Source organism: Carcharhinus amblyrhynchos, chromosome 21 (genome assembly GCF_965287045.1).
Source record: "Carcharhinus amblyrhynchos chromosome 21, sCarAmb.v2.hapA, whole genome shotgun sequence".
NCBI classification, from domain to species: domain Eukaryota; kingdom Metazoa; phylum Chordata; class Chondrichthyes; order Carcharhiniformes; family Carcharhinidae; genus Carcharhinus; species Carcharhinus amblyrhynchos.
Window position 1 is genome coordinate 24414431 of NC_137344.1, and position 17134 is coordinate 24431564.

The window sequence follows — 17134 nt, forward strand, 5'->3', positions numbered from 1 at the left end:
CTTTTCTCCTTCTTCAAAACATGTAACAATGTTTATGGTATTACACATGGAAAATGCCATTGTTCAGTGAAATGGGGTAAGAGATTGGGGAAATTATTGGATCAGACTGCAGAGATAATTTAAACACTTTATAAAAGAAAGTTATAGTCTTCCCTTATCTTATTCTTTGATTTATACGTTTTTATTGTTAATTAGCAAAACTTACGGCAATCTGAAGTTGTTGGTCAGTCAACAAAGTTTCAAACTATTTCATTCCTTTTCTACAGTACTATAGAAGGATCATTTAGACTCAAAACATTAGCTCTGTTTATTTCCACAGATCCTGCCAAACCTGCTGAGTTTATCCAGCATTTTCTGTTTTTTATTAAAGGTTCCCTGTTGTGCAGCCTGAGTTTGGAAATACAAGATTGAGTTGCTTCAAGGTAAACGATGACACAATGGCAGAATTTCGGCATGACAAGTTTACAGTCAATTTCCTTTATAAACATAGACATAGCAAATTATAATGGAAAAGTTGCCAATGAGGAATAAGGTTTAGTCATTAGGAAATGCATGCTGATCCATTATATATATTGTCATGTTTTGGAAAAAAAAATGTAAAGTAAAATTCAGTGGGTTAATAGAAACCAGCTCAAGAAAATTTGCATTGGAGACATACCTGCACTCATTACACCTTGCACATCTGTTTCCCGAATGCATCGTTCTACGTCACTCAGATACTGGATGTTACCATTTGCAAAAACAGGGATGTTCACTTCTTTCCTGCATTGAACAGCATATTTCATTTATTCTAGGAAATCATCAGTTATTACAATTGTAATTAATTATTTGTGTAAATAAATAGATCAATTATAGTGTCTATATTGATCTTCATTTGTGAAATTTGATGTTAAGATCAAAATGTTATTGTCAAAAGTATTACTGTAGTGTTGTCTTAGAAAACACTCCTATGCAGTATAATGTAAGAAAATATATCTTTGATGAAGGATTAAACTGACAGAATGAAATGCTTTTACTGGGAGCTTATTGTACAAATCCATTGCTCTGGTAAGAAAAATACCTTCTAATCTCCAGTTTTGCTTGAGGATAATTAATTGTCAGACCTGTGACCTCTAGTTCTATGCTCCCAGTCCAAATTCTGCTCCTACATTTTACATGTATTAATATAACCTCAGCTTTTTTTTTAATATATTATGTTCTTTCCCTGTTCAAATGGTCTTTATCAACATTATAAGTTTCAGGCTTTCAAAAATCAACAAAAAAACCATGGACAGTGAAATCTGAATTAAACACAAAAATGTTGAAAATACTCAACAGATCAGGTGGCATCTGTGGAGAGGAAAGCATTTCAGGTCATTTTTCTCGCCACTCATTGCCAGACCTGCTGACTATTTCCAGTCTTTTCTGTTTTTATTTCAGGTTTGCAAATTTCATCTTTGAATTTTTTTTTCTATTCATTCATGGGATGCTAGGCCTTTCAAGGATCATTTAAAAGTCAACCACATTGCTGTGTACCTGGAGTCACATGTGGTTCAGACCAGGTAAGGACAGCAGATTTCCTTCCTTCTCTAAATGCTCTCCAATATATATGTTGATATAGTATATCACTTGTATAAAACAACGTACAATGATAAAGGGAACAATAAGATAAAACTGTGGAGCTCTGGTGGGTTCCAGGTCCCAAAGTTTGTGAATAGATTTCCAATCAGTATTTATATGGCTTGATGCTTTAAGGACTAAATGATAGATGGCAGTGATACCTGATGAGCTTTGGCATGTCCATCATGTTTCAATACCATTAGGATCGAAAGAGCTGCAATAACATCTACAAAATTACACATGCTGTGAAGGGAATGTCAGTAAGACGATAGAAATGAACAATTAAAGCGCATGCACTATTGGTGAAAGAGCTCAAGGTGTTGTTAGAATGGGATCGGACACTGACAGAATCCCACATGCTAAAGATTGGTCTGCTTCACAGGGTTTGGGTAAACATTTATAAGTTACAATCAGCTCAAGGTTACTTTCTAATGGGGAGACGGAGTAAGGGAAAATGAAGGGTACTGGATGAATGAGAATAGATTAAAAGTGATCGTCACTGCTCTTGCAGTTGACCCTGGAGTTGTTCTTCCTTCCTGAAGGTGTGATTTGCATGGGGTAGGTAGCACCATAAAAAAATTAAAATATGTAACCATTGCCAACTAATAGCAATGGACACCTAAAGATGATATTAAAGGTGTGCGCACAGTACAAAAAAATCCAAAAATCATTATTTTTACAAGATTGAAATTGTTATTCTTTTGCTTATGTTCACGTGAAGTCGAACAAAATTGCTTTTTATTTTACTTGCAGGACTTTAATAGTGCCACAAAAAAGTCCAGATTCCACTCCTATCAGTGAGTTCTTCCACTCATTGCTGATGAGAAAATTGTAACTGTTGACACTACTTAGACCAATGTTTCACTTGTCGCCTATTATTCTGTAGTGCGTGCAATAGTATTAACTTCTCACCTCACGGCTTTTATGTGTTCCCAGTCAGCTACACCCGTCAGAGGTCCTTTTTGTTCCTTGGTACGACCATGAACAGTTAATAGCTGAAACAGATTATTGCTTGTATACATATTTAAAAGCAATAACATTTGGGAAGCCCTAAAGTCAACAGCAGTTGTGTGGCAAGCAATATAATTTTTTTTCTGTGTCACATAATGAATTCAACTGTAATGAGCCTGGGCAAGCATTTATCTTGAAAGACTGTGCAGATCCACTGGTTGTAATAGGATTCATTGCATTTGAGTATCAGTTTGCTAAAAAAGAAAATGTTTTTCATTTGCCTTGGCCCCATTCATACTTACAAAAGGAACAGAATTCCTAAGATAGTTGGAAATAATTTATGAGTCTGTTATGGATCTTATCAGGTTTAAAAATGAAGGCAAATGTTTTACTGCAGCTCCTGAGACAATGCAAATGTAATGTTTAAGGGCTCTTAAAAACCAAAACAAAAGCCCAACTTTAATCATTTTTGTGCTGTTTTAACAGTCCCTAGGGCAAGTATGCAAACATTTCCCTAAACCAATTCAGGCAATACGGTAATTGGACACTGCACTCCAGTGTGCCAGCTTTCACTTTCAGGTATTTTCTCCTAAAGTAACATGGGCCGCAGAACTTCTGAGCTAATTTTAATTCTCCCAAGTTCAAAATATCTGTATCCCAGTTACATTTAAAAACTAACTTTGTATTTACAAAATGCCTTTTAACATTGAGACAACTCAGTGCTTCAAAAAGTAGTTTTGAAGTGCAATGGTTGCTGTGGGCATTGCTTACAAGGAACACGCTGATTAAAAAGCTACCTCCAGTCATCTGCAGAGTTAAAATAAATAATCAGGTATACGTAAATCAAATAAGAACAGGGTAGGGTCCTCAATTCTGATATTTATTTCACCAAGCCACCAATTGAGTGAAGAAATATTCTGATCTCAGATTTTTGTTTAACTCAACTGTCCAAATTTTGATTTTCTTTGCAAACTTAGAGAAAACTTAGAAAAAAATCTAAGTTACTGCTATGTTCCAATTTGATTATTTTGTTTATTTGATTATTAAGTTCATTATTAGGTAATTGACAGCTTTGTGTTGTGCCACACTACTGCAGCACAATCAAAACAAAGGCTACAGTAGGAAGTCTCACAACACCAGATTAAAGTCCAACAGATTTATTTTGAATCACGAACTTTCCGAGCACTGCTCTTTCCTCAGGTGAGTGATCTCAAGATGTCACTCACCTCATGAAAGGGCAGCACTCTGAAACTCATGATTCCAAATAAATCTGTTGGATTTTTAACCTGATGTTGTGAGACTTCTTACTGGACCCACCCCAATCCAACACCAGGGTTTCCACATCAAATGGAAGGCTAGGGAGCAACAGTGCTAAAATTGATCATTGGAAATATTGTTTTGCAGGAAAAATAAGTACATACTTCATTAAACATTTCATAAAGTGCATTAGCTTCTCACCTAAACCGTATTTGAAACCAAACTTTCTGGGTCAGGTGAGAGCACAATTCATTGAGCCAAGGTGACACCTTCAGAATTACAATTCAAATATGACCGCTGAAGGCATTCTGGTGACTCAATATTCACAGAATTAAAACATCCCCCGCAATCAGAGTTATTGGAAAGCAGAATAGAAATGTTTTTATTTACCTGGCAACCTGCTTTCTCCAGCATCTTTGCATATTGCACAGTTTTACTCACTTCTGGAAAAACCCGGATTTTGCACGTGATGGGAACAGAGATTCTCTTATGTGCCTCAGAAACTGTGAAAAGAGTGTAAATTAAAACAGAATAAATGCAAATTTCTTTTGTCCAACATCTAGCTTCATTTTTGGAAATAAGTAATTAACTTATTTGAAATGCTAAATGCACCAGGGTGGCACATGCCACTTTGGTTCTCTTTTTCTGCTGATGTATCTGTTTTTACTGAACTCATTTCCCAAGTTCCCTGCTAAAATCAGGAACGTGTCACATGGAGATAAAATAAAGACTTGCATTTATGTAACATCTTACATGATCTCAAGGTTTCTTAAGACTTTATCGCCAGTTTAGTACTTTTTGCAGTATAATCACTACGTGTCATGTAGAAAATATATCAGCTAATTTACACACAAAAAGCTTTCATAAATAGCAATGTGATAATGACCAGATAATCCACTTTTTGTGATGATCATAGAATCCCTATAGTGCAGAAGGTGGCCATTCAGCCTAACGAGGCTGCACAAACTTTCTAATAGATTATTTTATCCAGGCTCTTTTCCCTGCCTTATCCCTATAACCCCGCCTCTTTATCATGGACAATCTACCTAACTTGCACATCTTTGGACTGGGATGATGGAGATTTAAATATTGGTCAGGGCCAGGGGGATAATTTCCCTGCTCTTCTTTGAAATGTTGTGGTGGGATCTTTCACAGCTGCCTTGGAGAGTAGAGGGAATCTTGGTTTGTTATCTCATCCAAGAGATAGCATCTCTCACAGCACTCCCTCAATATGCACTGGAATGTCAGCCCAGATTTTTCTTCTTAGTCTCAAGCCACAATCTTTGGGCTCACAAGAAACAATGCTATCAACTGTGCCATGGCTACTACCCGTAAAACAGTTCTGCCACTCTGCAAAACATTAGCAGATTCATGTGTTTTGCTACTAAGACAGCTAACATGCTACCTTTTGTTTTATCTGTACTGTTTCCATTTCCTTCTTCCTTCCCTCTCTTTGCTCCTCCTTTCCAGGCCACGTAATAATTCTATCTCTCAGGATGAGAATTATATGGCTTAAAAGCTAGACAATGCAGTACATATTTCTGGATTACTGGATAAAGCTGAAACGAAATCCTGGAACCCCCCAGCTGACAGCATTGTTGGTAGTACAGGCACCACACAGATTGCAGTGGTTCAAGAAGACAGCTCACCATCACCTTCTCATGGGCAAAAAGAGAAGTTCATGCCAGTTACACCCACGTTCCCATGAATGAATTTAAGAAAAGCATACTTTAAGTGAAAAGCTTGAATCTTATCAGCTCCATACAAAACATATGATAATTTAACTTCACAGAGTTCCCTCCCCACATTCAATTGCCTTTACGTTTTCTTTTTACAGTACACCACACAGAAGAGGCAAGTATATGGTAGGAAACATTTGTGAGCACCTTGCACCCACATTAAGTATCCCTTGGAATGGAATTTTGAACCAAAAGCACTTGATGTCAACTGCTAAAACATTCATAATTCAGCTTCAAGAAATTGAAGAGATCCCACGCAGAATGTTTTGTTGCAATAACTAATTAAGCACTCACGCATTTTGTGTAGTAAGTCCCATTCTTCCTGTAGAAATGCTCCATAGTGCCCTGTGAATAGATAAATCACATGGAAATCAAGTTTAATTATAGTTAGTTTGGACATTCTCAAAGTAATTTCCACTTGGTTAAAATAGGGTTGCTGTTTTCAAAAATGAGGTAAGCTCAAGGGACAGAACTTTCAGAAGGTCCCTGCAAGGCTTATAGCCCTCATATGGAGGAGAGAATTCATTGCAGCTGCAGGTTTTCCGCACAAGGGTGGCACAGTGGTTAGCATTGCTGCCTCACAGCACTAAGGACCTGGGTTCGATTCCAGCCTTGGGTGGCTGTCTGTGTGGACTTTGCACATTCTCCTGTATCTGTGTGGGTTTCCTCTGGGTGCTCCAGTTTCATTCTACAGTTTAAATATGTGCTGGTTAGGTGGATTGGAAATGCTAAATTGTCCTGTAGTGTCGAACGATGTGCGAGTTAGGTGGATTAAATGTGAGAGGTTAGGGATAGGGCAGAGGTGTGAACCTGAGTAAGATACTCTGTCAGAGTTGATGCAGACTCGATGGTCCGAATGGCCTCCTTCTGCACTGTAGGGATTCCATGTGAATAAGATAAATGGATGGAAAATCTGAGCATGTCACTCACCAATTCCCAACACCAAAAATATTTCCAAATATTCCCCCAAATTAAACTCTATTTAGTTCAAAATGCATCTTAAACCAGAATAAGATCCTGGCTGACACACTGCCTTACACTCATCCTTTAATGTGGATATAGGGAAGCCAATTTAGTATACTCATTTAAATAGACCTTCATGGTGTCAGTTATGGAAGATATTGGAATTTGAAAGCACATGAAGAATAGAAAATATAAGGCTCAATCTTTTAGTGCCACTTGTTCCTACAGCTCAATCAGAAGTTTAAAATCTAGTGGTGATCAATTTTGTAACTGCGTGAACTTCAGACCACTTTGTCTCACAGGTCTCATTTTACCTTTCCGGATTCTAGAATTGATTTTCTTATCCTTTGCACGCTCTCGTATGTAACAAACATTGGTTACAGGCCAATAGATTGCAAATATTAAGTTTGCTTGCATTTATCAAAAGAGCTTGCATTTCCAGTTTGATAACATTTCAAGTCAGATGTGCATGAAAAAAATAGGATGGCCACGAGACAACAATTAGATCCCAAACGTTGTCCCGTGATCTTTATCTTGGGCTACTTGCATCCAAACATTCAAAATGTGCTTCTGAAAAAGTTTCAACCTTTTATATAACCATCTTGCCAAAGTGGAAGTAAACATTTAGTTGCTCACATGGGTGCGTAATTTGATATTCAGAACTATTTAAGCCTACTAAAATATTGGAATGAATACATTTGAAACTAATTTGTTTTCTTGATTTGCAAGATCATTTGCAAGTATAATTTCACCACAAACTGCACAATCATAATTGCACACTAGATGGTGCTGCAATGTCAGGGCTAGATCTGTGCGTAAAGAGTTGGAAAAATACATGGTCAGTTTAACTTCAGTTAATTGTGGAACTATCTTAGATTTGTTAAGAAAAAGACACTGCTGTTACTATATTAATACACTGCATGGAAGTAACTCACCTGACTCAAACTGTAAATGTTCGGCATTGTACAAGTGGTGCAACATGTTATATTCGCCCAGGACATCACAATCAAGACCACTTTCTTACTTAATAATCAACTCTAATTATGCATTGATATTATTCTAAAGCAATGTTTATGCAGACACCGGCCATTAGATCTTTCATATTACTAGAGCAGGGAATTCGTAACATTTCAAGATTAAAATGCTAGGACTCAGGCCATAGTCATAACCATTCTACCTTTGCATTTTTCTAAAACGAGCTGCAATATACCTGCTGTTTTAGCACATAAATCTCAACTGCAGCATTCAAATTACAAAAGACTGAAATGCAATTTTAGGCTAAGTAAACTACTTCATATGTTATTAGTACCTCATAACAAAGCACATTCCCTTTTTTGTTCCACATTCCAGCTTTTGTTGATTCAACTTCAACATTATAATGTAAAGGGAGCTAATTCCAGCATGAAATAGATGAGCTACACGGCCTCTCCCTCTGCCATATATGACTCAAATTCCTTACTGGAAGACTTTGCTAGTCTCTGTAACCATTTCTGCTCGACAGGGAATAAAACAAGTACAAAACTACTGTCATTTCAATTAGAAATTTGTCACGTGCTGGATCCAATGTTGACCAGACGTGGTGATTCCATTGCCTGGATATTTAGTATCTGTTTGCATTACGTTAGTATAAGTTAGCTCTTCAAAAAAAACAGAAATGCACTCTGATACCTCGTTTTGCAATCATCTGTGGACAGCCCAAGTTCAGATCAATGGCATTGCAGTAATCTTGAGCTAGGAGACAGGCTTGTACAAACACTTCCGGATCATTCGCACAGAACTGGAAGAAAAAAAAGTGAGTCTGAAATTAGAGTACAATGAAAATAAATAACGAGACCACCTTTAGACCTCTAAAATATGCCGTGGTCAGTTTCTGTTATTGTGCTTGGGGGTATTGGTTTACCTGAATTCAACATGTAAAACAGGGATCCACTACAGGAGCGCATTCCTCCTTCCCAAATTGCCCTGCCCTACTGTACCCCAGTGATCCATCTGAATCCATTTGCAAAAGCAGAGAATTCTTCCCCTTTGCAGTACTCCATAAGACATTTAAAAGTTTGCTTAGCCTTGAACTAATTGCTGAGAATCAAAATTGCTGACAGGGCTCAGAAGACCTGAAACTACAGAACAGGAAAGTTTATTATCTGTGTCTGGGGAAAACATTCTGAAAAGTATGACGTCATAGACGGACTTAAAAATACTACTGTTTAACCTGGAGTTCTTTTTTCCAAAGATATTATTGCCATTGCAAACAGGGTTTAACACTAAACTCCAAAATGTTTTTTTAAAACTACATTTAACATTAGTGTTCAATGGCAAAATTAAAAAGGTGATGTGGTGTAGCACTGGATAGCAAATGATTGAAATGGATAAAGCATAAAATAATTAGCATGTGAGTAAGGAATCAAACACGCATACTAAATAGAAGTATCACAATAGATCTTGTAAATACATGTATGAAAATTAGCTCAATGCAAAAAGGGCATAAGACGTAATTAGGTTACAATATAAGTTGTTAAATAATTGCGGTATAACAAAGTAAAGTCTTTTTTTGTCTGAATACTGGGTGCATTTTCTGGCTTTCAATGTTACATTTTCTGGCATATTTTGCATCTCATTTTCGACTTGCAAATTATCATAAAAACACCTCAGTGCAGGAGGCCATTCGGCCCATCAAGTCTGCACCAATAATAATCTCACCTAGGCCCTATCCCCATAATCCTACATATTTATCCTGCTATGATTCAATAATCTCTCTTATCTACACATCCTACTAAGGGGCAATGTAGCATAGCCAATGTCTCTAATCTGCACATCTTTGGACTGTGGGAGGAAACCGGAGCTTCTGGAGTAAACCCACGCAGACATGGAGAGAACGTGCAAACTCCACACAGACAGTGACCCAAGACGAGAATCAAACCCAGATCCCTGGAGCTGTGAGGCAGCAATGCTAACCACTGTGCTGCCATGCCATCCTCAAAATATAAATACTTAAATTCAAATCATTAAATAAAACATTACAATTTAAGGATATATGGAAACATAATCATTGCCTAGGCTCAAAGTGCTAATGAGATAGTTTGCCCTTATTCCTGCTACAGCTGACCTGGACACATTACCTGAACAACTAGTGGTCGATCCTCTGCATTCACCTCATTGTATAAGTTCTCCTTTCTATAGTTTGCATCCCGTACAAACACCTGGGCGTGAAGCATGGGAGTGTAACAGAGCTGGGCACCATGACGACGGCTCAACAATCTCCATGCAAGCTCACTCTGATCCACCATTGGTGCAACCACGTATCGAGCACTATTCAGCGTGGTCTTCCAAAAATCAAACCCATCAAGTTTAGGCATCTTGGCTTGGCCTGTAAAAATGGAGAACAAAGCTTTTAAAGAAACCTTAAATACAGATCTTAACAGTAACAAATATCAGACCACTACGACAGGCGCTGCTTAATCGCAACTGGCTGTCCAATTACAGTCCAATATGGCTCATGCTTAGCTGGAAATTTGACTCCTTTTGTTACAATAAACTACTCCAAATCTGATGCAAGATAACCAGAATAACATTGGAGTAAACCTTTCCTACACATAGCTCATTCAGCCCAAGGCACAATAGAATCATTATTTTCTCTTAGCATGAGCATCCATTTATTTAACAACTCAGGATACCTCAAAGAAATGTCACATACAATTAATTGCTGCATGAAATATCAAATGGTTGGCAAATATGGCTGCAAGCTCTCACAAATGGGAAATCAGATAAAGAGTCCTTCAAAAGTCAGGCAGTGGCTAAGTGGTAATGTCACTGGACTAGTAAGCCAGGGGCCCGGCGCCCGGCCTAATGCTCTTGAAGGCATCGGCTCAAATGCAATAAATAATCTGGAATTGAAAGCTAGTCTCAATAATGGTGAGCGTGAAGCTATCATCGACTGTTGTAAAAAGTCATCTGGTTCACTAATGTCCTTTAGGGAAGGCAATCTGCTGTCCTTAATTGGCCTGGCCTACATGCAACTCCAGACCCACAACAGTATGGTTGACTCATGACTGCCGTCTGAAATAACCTAATAAGGAACTCAGTTTAAGACAACTAGGAACGGACAGCATATGCTGGCCTTATCAGCGACACTTACATCCCATGAAAGAATGAAAACAGAAGCTGATATTCTTCTTCAAATGAAAGACATGGGATCTTTTATATCTACCTGAGGATGCAGACAGGGCTTCAGCTTAACGTCTCATCTGAAATCTGGCACCTTCAACAGTGCAGAATCCTGCACTGAAATGCCTGTCTAGACCAGAGATATCCAAAAGCTAGGTACACATGATAAAAATCAGAGAGTGGGCTGTTTTTGAAATGGCAATAAAATCAAACCCCCTCATACACTGTGAACACACCTATAAAAAATTTCAAACCCACCAACACAACAGATCCCCACATACAAAATTCAAACCACCTGCCTTTCTCTTACTTCTCTCACCATCTTCAACAAAACATTCAAAGAGGGAAGATTCAGGCTTAGCTCTTCAAACTTCTGGTGAATCAGCAAAACAGGTTCCTGATTGGTATTCATGACAATCATGGAGCAAACCCTAACTGTCTTTTGGCTGGGACATTTAAAAGGGTCAATACTGAAACTGTGTGTGTAAGTGAGCAAAGATGAGTCCATTGGAGTTAGTAGGATGGATCAAAGGAATTCATCCGTTAGATTCAGCCTGCAAGTGATATGTTAGATATGCCTAGCCTGGATATGTGCTCAATCCTAGAGTGGGGCATGAACCCATCATCTTCAAGGGAAATGAGGATAGTGTGGGAAAATGGCACTGAGATGGAAGATCAGACATGATCTAGTTGAATGGTGGAACAAGTTCATGGGGTCAAATGACCACTCCTGCTCCTACTTCTTATGTTCCAACCTGCTGGCTGCTACCAAGTCAGCTAAGCTGTAAAATCCATTCCTTAATTAGTTTTTGCCAACTACAATCACTGAATTTGAAAAGTAGATAGAAATGGCTCAAATTTGTCATGAAGGTTCAATATGACATTGTGGGTGCTGTTTGGAAACAGCCACAAAGAACATCTCACTATTGAGGAAGAAACTAATATTTAAAATGGATTTGGATAAGGAAAAACTTATAAGGGCAGCTTATTCCGTTTTTCCTTGCTATTGTTAAAACCAAATGAACTTCACTGAGAAATATTAAGGCTCTTTAGGATAAAAACCAGTACATGGTAATATTTTATTAAATTGTTGAAGTAAGTGCAGTAAGCACTTTACACAATAGATTTTCTTAGTAATTGGAAACATTTGGAAATGTTTTAATAGTAAGTGTTTTGTTTTGCATTTGCCCCACTTTGACAAGTAATTTTTGTTTTAGAATGGATTATATACATTACATTCCTCAATGCAAACTGCTCTGAACAGAAATTCTTTTATAATCTTTGATTTAACCACACTAAAAGCAATTTTTAACACAGGTACATCTACACATTTTCAAATTCAAAGTATTTACTGGTTGTGCAAGCATTTGCCACACTTCAGACAAGTTCATTGGTGTGCAACATTTACATTTGAGTCCAAATATGATCAAAACTACAGTGTTAAGGTCATCCCTTCTATCATGTCTCTTCCACTGAAGCTATTACCAGAACCTCAGTCACAGAATCATACAGTTCAGAAGGAGGCTATTCAGCTCATCGAGTCTGCACTGACCACAGTCTCACCCAGGTCCTACTCCCATGCATTTACCCTAACTAGTCATCCTGACATTAAGAGGCAATTTAGCATGACCAATCCACCTAATAACCTGCACATCTTTAGACTGTGGGAGGAAGCTGGGCACCCGGAGGAAACTCACACAGACACAGGGAGAATGTGCAAACTCCACACAGGCAATGAGCCAAGTCTTGAATCAAACCCAGGTCCCTGGCACAATGGGGCAGCAATGCTAACCACTGCTCCACCGTGCTGCCCTTATAAGTTTTTCCTTAACCAAATCCATTTTAAATGTTAGTTTCTTCCTCACTAGTGAGATAGGATAAAAAATTCTTCCCATGTTCTATTAAGCTTGTGTAAAAATTCTGTTGAATCGCCTTTTGTCTTAGTGATGATCACCAACTAATGAAAACCATCCAATTATCCTGTCAAAATTAATTAATTTTGAAAATCTTAGCCTCCCTCTTAACTGTCTTTAGGGGAAAAATTGTTTAATTTTGTACAGGCATCCTTTATCCAACAGAATTAAACTGCATAACTAAATATCCCATGCTTACTAAATAATTTGGGCATACAGCTTTCTTTTGTGCTCTGATTATCTGTTAAAGTTTCGTTCACTTAAGAAATGAAACAGAAAGCCTGTCACTACCAGCCAAAGTGGGTGTAGCTGAACAAATTTGTTCTGCAGCAACTCGATGCCCTTTTCTCCCATTTTTTTCTTGTTATCTCTCCTTTTCACGACCCTTCCCTCTTCCATCTCTCTCCCTCTCAATGGTGACACTTTGCTCTTTGAGTCAGAAGGTTGTGCATTCAAACTCCAGAGTCTCGAGCACAAACGCTATGCTGACACTTCAGTGCAGTACCGAGGGAGCTGCAATGTCGGATGAGATGTTAATTTGAAGCACTGTCTGGAGTCTCAGAGGTGGAAAGTAGAGATCACATGGCACTTTTTCACCAGCAGGAGAGTTCTCCCAGCAGTCTGACTAACATTAACCTCCCCACCAACAACCACTTGGTTGTGATCAATTGGTGCTTGTGAAATCTTGGTCTGTACAAATTGGTTACCATGTTTCCTGCGTTGTAACAGGGGCAGTACTTCTTACTTTTTAATAAAGTACCCAATTGGCCATAAGGCGCTTTAGGGCGGTTGTGAAAGGCGCTATCTCAATGCCAGACTTCCTTCCTTCACCCCTCCCTCTCCTTCACATCTCTGCTTTTCCTTCCTCCCATTCTGCCTGATATTAATGTGTTCCTCCGCGATTCTCGCTCCCGTCCCCTGCCTCCTCTTACCGCTCGCCCCGTTCCTCCCCTGCTCGCCCGTTTCTAGCTCCGTGTCCGCTCCGATAAACTGACCGTCCGGCCAGTCCCTCCACTTCTCGGCTCCGACTGGAAACTAAAGCACTGTCAGCAAATTCAGTCCGCCGTCTACAGCACCGCCCCTGGCCGCGCAAGGAATTGCCGGGGACTTGACTTTGGGGGAAACATGCGCCAGAACTGTCCAAGTCACCAACAAAATACCACTCATTTACAAAGTTGAGATTTTCATTCCCTCCTGACTCCTTTCAATATTTAGTGTAGAAATTGAGTTTCGAGTCTGGATGACCCTCCGTCAGAGCGTTATTGGGTAATTGTTTTCTTAAAGTGTTGTCCCCATTTTATCTACAACATCATATCAGTGTGGTAGGATATTGTATGTATCCTAACCCATTTCAAAAACAATACACATTTGATCTCTATAGAATGCTGTGGTCTTGTCAACTTTTGTCTCATGGGTCAAATCTCATTCTACATTGAATTATACTATTTTCCACTTTCTAATTGACTTTTATCTTTAGTCAAGTATAGTCCCTAAACCCATTCTCATCAAAATTTCTCAGGAGTGGAAGGGAAAACTCTGTGGAATACATTTGCCAAAGTATTCAATACGCTGAATATGTCTGCTTAAATGTATTATTTGAGCGTAAATACTATTGTTTTAGTTCCAGTTTAGCTTGTGAACCAGACATTCAATGAACTGAAAATATTGTAGCACTATATAAATTTCAGTGTGAAATTCATTGCATTCAAGGTTCATTGTTGGACATGGGTTATTCATCACTATACAGCACTTCCTATTGTAAGTGGATGCTGCCCACTTATGGAGACAGCCATTAAGCTGTTTCATAATAATGTTCAAAATGTCAAGACCATAACATGAATGTAATTCCTAATGCTCCCCTCAGTGTTGACAGCAGTAAAAATTTTTAAAAACTATCAAATTGTTTCAATAATTACGAGTAGAGTTCAAACCGCTTTTAGTCAGCCAGGACCTCATACTATGCATCCCAGTGTTGAAAGAAGTTGCTATGGAGATGGTGGGTGCATTGATGATCATCTTTCAAAATTCTATAGATTCTGGATGGTTCTCAGAGGATGGAAGTCACAGAGTCATAGAGGTTTACAGCAACCTTCGGCCCAACTTGTCCATGTCACCCCTTTTTTTAAACCACTAAGCTTGCCCCTATTGCCCACATTTTGCCCATATCCCTCTATAACCATCTTACCCATGCAACTGTCTAAACTCTTTTTAAAAGACAAAACTGTACCTCCCTCTACTACTACCCCTGGCAGCATGTTGCAGAGATTCACCACACTCTGTGTGAAAAAATTGAATCCTTTTGTATCTCTCCCCTCTCACCTTAAACCTATGCCCTCTAGTTTTAGACTCTCCTACCTTAGGGAAAAGATATTGACTATCTAGCTGATCTATGCCTCTCTGTTTAAAGACCTCAGTAAGGTCACCCCTCAGCCTCCTATGCTCCAGAGAAAAATGTCTCAGTCTACCCAGCCTCTCCTTATAACTCAAACCATCAAGTCCCAGTAGCATCCTAGTAAATCTTTTCTGCACTCTTTCAAGTTTAATAATATCCTTTCTATAAGAGGGTGACCAGAACTATACGCAAAATTCCAAGTGTGGCCTTACGAATGTCTTGTACAACTTCAACAAGGTGTCCAATCTCCTGTATTCAATGTTCTGACCAACGAAACAAAGCATGCTGAATGCTTTCTTCACCACTCTGTCCAAGTAATTCCACTTTCAAGGAGCTATGAACATTTACCCCTAGATCTCTTTGTTCTAAAACTCCCCCCAACGCCCTACCAGTACCTGAATAAGTTCTGCCCTGGTTTGATCTAGCAAAATGCATCATCTCGCATTTATCTAAATTAAACTCCATCTGCCGTTCGTCAGCCCACTGACCCAATTGATCAAGATCCTGCTGCAACCTTGATAACCTTCTTCACTGTCTGTTGTGCCACCAATCTTGGTTTCAGCTGCAAACTTACTAACCATGCCTCCTAAATCCTCATCCAAATCATTAATGTAAATAACAAATAACGTGGACAGAGGACCAATCCCTGAGGCACACCATTGATCACAAGCCTCCAGTATGAAAAACGACTGTCTACAACCACCCTCTGTCTTCCATCATCAGGCCAATTTTGCATCCATTTGGCTACCTCACCCTGGATCCTGTGAGATTTAACCTTATGCAACAACTTACCATTCGGTATCTTGTCAAAGATCTTGCTAAAGCCCATGTAGTCAACATCAACTGCACTGCTCTCATTGACTTTCTTGGTTACCCCTTCAAAAAATTCAATCAAATTTGTGAGACATGATTTTCCACTCAAAGCCATGCTGACTGTCTCTAATCAGTTCTTGTCTCTCTAAATGCCTGTAAATCCTATCTCTCAGAATACCTTCTTACAACTTTTCCACTACAGATGTGAGGGTCACTGGCCTGTAGTTCCTGGCTTTTCCCTGCAGCCCTTTTTAAACAAAGGCACAACATTTGCCACCCTCCAATCTTCAGGCACCTCACCTGTGGCTGTTGATGATTCAAATATCTCTGTTAAGGAACCTGCAATTTCCTTCCTAGCCTCCCACAATGTCCTGGGATACACTTCATCAGGTCCCAGGGTTTTATTTACCTCGATATTTGATTTGATCTGATTTATCATTGTCTTTATGTATTAACATACAGTAAAAGTATTGTTTCTTGTGTGCTGTACAAAACATTACGTTCATAGAGAAGGAAATGAGAGAGTGCAGAATATAGTGTTACAGTCATAACTAGGGTGTACAGAAAGATCAACTTAATGCAAAGTAAGTCTATTCAAAAGTCTGACAGCAACAGGGAAGAAGCTGTTCTTGAGTCGGTTGATACGTGACTTCAGACTTTTGTTTCTTTTTCCCAAAGAAGAAGATGGAAGAAAGAATGTCTGGGGTGCATGGGGTCCTTAATTATGCTGGCTACTTTGCCGAGGCAGTGGGAAGTGTAGAGACTCAATGGACGGGAGGCTGGTTTGCATGATGGCTTACTTTCTGACGTGCTTTAAGACTTCCAGCACCTCCTTTTGTTATATGTACCCTCCTCAAGACATTACTGTCTATTTCCCCAACATCCATGTTTTTGTAAATCCTGATGAGAAATATTCACATAGAATCTCAGCCATCTCTTGTGGATCCGAACATAGATGACCTTGTTGCTCCTTAAGAGGCCCTACTCTCATCCTAGTTTCTCTTTTGCCCTTTATGTATTTGAAGAATCGCTTTGGATTCTCCTTTGTCTTATCTGCCAAAGCAATCTCATTTTTTTTTGCCCTCCTGATTTCTCTCTTAACTCTACTCCTACATCCTCTGTACTGTTCAAGGGATCCACTTGATCCCAGCTGCCTATGCATGTCATGTGCCTCCTTCTTGTGTCGATGTGTCGAGTATAGGGCTAATGGGAGGACTCTGAATAGTGTGGATGAACAGAGGGATCTAGGTGCATGTGTACATAGATCCCTGAAAGTTGGGAATCAAGTAGATAAGGTTGTTAAGAAGGCATACGGTGTCTTGGCGTTTATTGGTAGGGGGATTGAA

General features: G+C 39.0%; 1 protein-coding gene across 2 annotated transcripts in view; it reads right to left on the reverse strand.

Moving 5' to 3' along the window:
- The window catches only part of dus1l (dihydrouridine synthase 1-like (S. cerevisiae)), a 60994-nt gene extending 47362 nt beyond the window's left edge, over positions 1-13632 (reverse strand). Inside the window, exons 1-7 of one of the 2 annotated variants that reach the window (XM_080208848.1) lie at positions 13516-13630; positions 9626-9873; positions 8178-8286; positions 5841-5891; positions 4198-4310; positions 2512-2594; positions 659-762 (exon numbers count right to left, since the gene is read on the reverse strand). In XM_080208848.1, coding sequence (XP_080064974.1) covers positions 659-762; positions 2512-2594; positions 4198-4310; positions 5841-5891; positions 8178-8286; positions 9626-9862 — 697 coding nt within the window. In that variant the 5' untranslated portion in view covers positions 9863-9873; positions 13516-13630. Of the gene's footprint in view, positions 1-658; positions 763-2511; positions 2595-4197; positions 4311-5840; positions 5892-8177; positions 8287-9625; positions 9874-13515 lie in introns of both variants that reach the window. The other variant, XM_080208849.1, reaches the window with a different exon arrangement.
- Between the last annotated feature and the right edge of the window lie 3502 nt (positions 13633-17134).